At 38.5% G+C, this 4,930-nt stretch overlaps 1 protein-coding gene across 1 annotated transcript; it reads right to left on the minus strand.

Annotated features, from left to right (window-relative positions):
• Nucleotides 1-417: 417 nt before the first annotated feature.
• Nucleotides 418-3,511, minus strand: LOC118485038 (protein ALP1-like). Its single transcript, XM_035981255.1, has 3 exons — nt 2,967-3,511; nt 1,362-1,448; nt 418-523 (listed from the first exon to the last, which is right to left on the minus strand). Exons 1-3 carry the CDS (start codon nt 3,509-3,511, stop codon nt 418-420), a joined length of 738 nt encoding a protein of 245 aa, XP_035837148.1.
• Nucleotides 3,512-4,930: the final 1,419 nt, after the last annotated feature.

Consider the following 4,930-nt stretch of genomic DNA (forward strand, 5'->3'; position numbering starts at 1 on the left):
AACACCCTTTCCTAAGGCTTCAATATGCGTTTCCGGTCAATCAATTTCATACACTCAAACCTCCATTTAGATCCGCCACACTAAATAAAGAAATCACATTGTTGCAAAATAATCAGCAAGTTTGTGAAAAAAATTAATAACCTTACAAAAGCATAAACCTCAATTACGTGATTTTGCAAAATAATCAGCAACTTTCCTTTAAACCAGAGATAAATAATGCATGTCGAATGGTTTGGCACTTTGGCAGAAACCTACAATAACTATCTACATGGAAACAACACTCATTTAACACAATTACGCCTAAAACAAAAAAAAAACTTACAGAGATAAGCAACCCTAGGGTTGCTAGGCTCAACTTCATTAGCCACTCGCAGAATCGGAGCAATCTCCACCAACGACGACGACACCACCTCACTATCAAATATCGACTCTCCGAGATTCCCCGCCATCTGCGTCCGTATGATCCGCCGCTGCGGTGTCGGCGTCGGTTGATCCGACGGTCCACCAGCAACTAGCAACTGTACTGCACCGACAAACTTCAAATCTACTTCAAAATCAACAAAAATCAGCCGATTAGGGTTGCTCAGTAGAGGAATCGCCGATTAGGGGGAATCGCCGATTAGGGGGAATCGCCGATTAGGGGGAATCGCCGATTAGGGTTTCGGAGCAATCGTTTGATAGATTTTGAGAAAATGAGAGAGAGTAGAGATGATTATTGTGTATTCAAGAATGATTGTACCTCTTCCCAAAAGATCGATTGAAACGGTGAGGAAAGGAATCACCAATTAGGGTTTGGAGGATATCTCTCCAGATTATGAGAATGGAGAGAGAGAGATGAGATAGCGTATGATAGAAGCCAATTCAATCCCAATCTGAGAGCAATGCCACTTGTCCAATTATTTGAGATATGCCACATCATTGCCTATGTGGCTGCTTAGTTGGCTTCAACCATTGGGTGACATGTGTCCCCCAATAGTTTGCTTTATTAGAGATATAGATACGTGGGACTTGAATCCAATACCTCTAGGTGTTACATAAAAAAGTTGTGTAAAATTTATAATGTGGACTTTTTATTTATAAAAACACTTTGATTCCTTTAACATGTTTAATATGTATGTTTTAATTTTTAAATATTCAAATACATATATTAAAATTTTGATTAAGAAAACAAGGGTCAATATGATTAAAAAAACAATAACACATTTTCAGTTTACGCAAAAGCTACTTCAAACCAATTTTATATATGAAATGTCTGAACATATTTTACTTAGGGTAAAAGGGGTAAAAGTGGGGTGAAGGGCGGTGAACCTCTTCATCGCGCGGTGAACACCGTCGCTGTTCCTCTTCACCGCGCGACAAACCCAAAAATCGGGGGATATTCACCGCTCTCATATTTGACTGTTGGAGGAAGAATGTAGCCATTGGACATGAAGGTAACTGCTATAATGCTGTTTGATTTAAAAAAAACAATTAAATACCTTATAAATATTATCATTTTACATTCCATTTTTTCACCCAATTCACAAACTCTGAAAGCATACTATGGATAGACAAAACAAGGGCGATGGCAAGAAAAAAGTTTCGGGTTCCGGTTCGAAGGCGAGGGGGAGCCGTTCGCAAAGTAGACGAGGCGGAACGAGTGGGTACCAACCCAATTATCCACCACAATTTTTTTCACAACTGGGTTTTTACAACACCCAACCCCAACCCAATTATCCATCACGATGTTTTTCATTACCACAAGGTCCCATGATGGTTGAACTTATTCAACCGTTTTTGGCATCAAGCGGTATAATTTTTTACGTTTACATACTTCTTGTTTTTTACCCTATTATATTCTTATTTTTTAGCTTAATATAATTTATATTTTTATTATAGCAGGAGTGACGATGCTCATGTTATAAACAAGCACTAAAAGATTATCAAAAACAACATTCGGGTTTAATTTTTTATTTAATGTTTTTTTAATTCAGTTAATGTAATTTTAATTAGTTTATTTTAGTATAATGTTTTTTTTAATTTAATGTACTTTTATTTTGTTAAAATTATGTTTCGTTAATGAATTATAAAAGTTTATAGAAAAAGGAAAAAAAAATAATTTACCCTATGGCATTAGTGGTGACCACCCCTTAGAGTGAAGCGAGTGGTTACCTATTTAAAATAGGTAAACTCCCTATTCATCCAATCAGACAGTTCCACGTCAATTCACCTAAATTGTTTATCTAATGCTCAAAAATGTTGGCGCTGGTTTACCTAGTGGGGTTTAGGTAAACTATTTAAAAAGAAAAATGTGTGATTGATTGAGAAGTAATGGATCCCACAACACACCTTTCTCTCTCCCCCTTCCCTCATCGGTAAACCTTCACCGATCAAACAATGCAGCCGAGCGGTAAACACCATTGGCGGCGGTGTTACCGCTCGGTAAACACGTTTACCGCGTGAGTTTACCGCCCACTCCATTTACCCTTATGTTTTTTTAGGCAAGAGTGGTTTATGAAAGTGGAATTGACATGCCACATCATGATTGGGTGGATGCAAATTTTCTCTCATCTCATGAGGGGTGCACCACCTTCACCCATAAACCATAGGGTATGGTGAGGTTAGTCCCCAAAGGGACCATCCGCCACGTAGGCGCCACCTCATCAAGGGTGGAGGACCATCCTCTTGGGGACTACCTAAGGGTGTGGAGGATAGTCCTCCCCCCCTTTTTTATTGTTATTTTTTTGATTTAGTTAAATAATTAAAACAAAGTAAATAAAAATAAAAAAATTACATTTAAAACCTAAAGTTAAATTAAAAAAAAAAAACCTAAAGTTACATTAAAAAAAACCTAGTGTTACATTTAAAAAAACCTAAAGTTACAAATAAATAAAAAAAACTACTCCTTGTTTTCTCCGAAATTCCAAATGTGTTCGATCAAGTCTGATTGAAGATTGACATGTGTGAAATCGTTATGTAACGAGAACCTGTTTAAATCTTGCTGTTCTTCGCTAACTGCAACATTATTCTGCTCCACCGCATTCTCGTCATACTCACAAATTGCATTTCCTTCGTCTTCGAAGATCATATTATGCAGCAAAATACAAGCGTATATACAGTATCGCAATGTTTTGGGTGTAAAAGCGCATGCTGGGTTTTCAATAATATGCCATCTTTTTTGGAGAACCCCAAAACACCGTTCAATATCTTTTCTAGCCGCTTCTTGAAACTTGGCAAATTTCTTTCTTTTTTCATCTGGCGGATGCCTAACAGTTTTAACAATTGTCGAGTACTGTGGGTATATTCCATCGGCAAGATAATACCCGCGTCTGTACTCCACTCCTGAAACTGTAAAACTCGTATCAGGACCGATCCCTTTTATAACATCATCAAAAACCTCGGAATTTTGTAGAACGTTGACGTTGTTATTCGAACCAGGAATCCCAAAGAAAGCATGCCAAATCCATAGGTCTTGAGACGCAACAGCTTCTAGAATTATTGTTGGATGTCCCTGATCGCCTCGCGTATACATTCCTCGCCAAGCGGTAGGACAATTCCGCCATGGCCAATGCATGCAATCAATACTCCCAAGCATGCCTGGAAAACCGTGTGTTGCTTGGTGGTGTTGATACAATTTTTGGACGTCATTGTAACTCGGTTTTCGCAAATATTTTTAGCTGTAGAGCCTCACCACAAATTTGTAAAACTTGTATACACATTCTCTAGCAGTTCTTTTAGACATCTTTAAGTATTCGTCCCAAGCATCGGCTGCCTTCCCATAAGCTAGTTGACGAATCGCCGCAGTGCATTTCTGTAAGGTGGTGAAGCCCCTTTTGCCTATAGCATCGTGTCGCAAGGTAAAAAATGGGTCATAAGCGGCTAAATCCTCGGCTATACGTAAGAAAAGTCGACGACTCATTCTGAAACGGCGTCTAAAATAGTCTCCGAGTACAACGGCTCGTCGGCAAAGTAATCGGCGACTAATCTTTCGTGAGCACCTACACGATAAAAATAAAAATATATAACTTATAAATAAAAATATAATGCAACGCTATAAAATATAAGAATAAAAATATAACTAACTTTCTCGGTCTCGGTCGATGTGTGGGTTCCTGTTTCATGGTTTTGACGAAACCTCCTCCTCCTCTTCTTTCAAAATTAGTTGTGTCGCGGTTACCACCGTGTTTATAAAATATTTTACGACTTCCACGGTGTCCGTCGAACCCGATGAAGAGGAAGATGACATTGTGTATTTTTTAGAGAAGATTATTTGAGAATGTGGGTGAAGTTTTGTATAAAAATGGAGTGTAAAGAGGGTTGTTTGGAGAAAGTGATGGTTAAATGTGTGGGTATTTATAGGTTTTAAATTAATTTTTTTTTAAAGTAGACGTTGTCAATGGCAATAAATGAAGGGGGCCCCACCAAATTGCCTCGTCTCCAACGTCTTAGAGAGGCCGTGAGAGCCGCGATGCAGCCCAAGGGGGCGGTGTGCGACGCCGGGGACGGAGCGGGACGGGTAGGGGACGACCCCCATACCCTTTGGTCTTATGAAATCAAAGATAAACTTCGATTACTAGTACAGTGCACCGGTGTTGTCGTAATCGCTAGTCGCTAGTCGGGCAGTGGGATGGGAACTAGCGATTAATCGAGGATTAATCAGAATTAATGGGGATTAATTTGATTAATCGGGAATTAATTGACACCTAGACGGAATTTTTTCAACCATGCACTATTCCATGCACTACACAGATATTGTATATGTGAAGGCTATCTAAATAAACAATTTTGGATGTTGATGTTATATTATGATCCCTGTTTTGTTTTGTTGACGCATACCACTAATTTATCAACTTTTAACTACTTTACATAGGAATTTAGAATATCAATTCGTTAGAAATTTTTCATGAGTACGTAAGCTTATGAATTTTAATATGCTAGATTTGAGTCGTGA

This window comes from Helianthus annuus, chromosome 12, assembly GCF_002127325.2.
Source record: "Helianthus annuus cultivar XRQ/B chromosome 12, HanXRQr2.0-SUNRISE, whole genome shotgun sequence".
Classification (NCBI taxonomy): domain Eukaryota; kingdom Viridiplantae; phylum Streptophyta; class Magnoliopsida; order Asterales; family Asteraceae; genus Helianthus; species Helianthus annuus.

What these genes read in the sequence shown, in the direction of transcription:
- LOC118485038 (XM_035981255.1), bottom strand. Translation starts at nt 3,511, where the DNA reads ATGTATACGCGAGGCGATCAGGGACATCCAACAATAATTCTAGAAGCT. An exon ending in GAACAGCAAGATTTAAACAG is followed by an intron (nt 1,449 to 2,966) that starts GTTCTCGTTACA and finishes TAAATCAAACAG; the next exon opens with CATTATAGCAGTTACCTTCA. An exon ending in GAATATCCCCCGATTTTTGG is followed by an intron (nt 524 to 1,361) that starts GTTTGTCGCGCG and finishes TTGTCGGTGCAG; the next exon opens with TACAGTTGCTAGTTGCTGGT.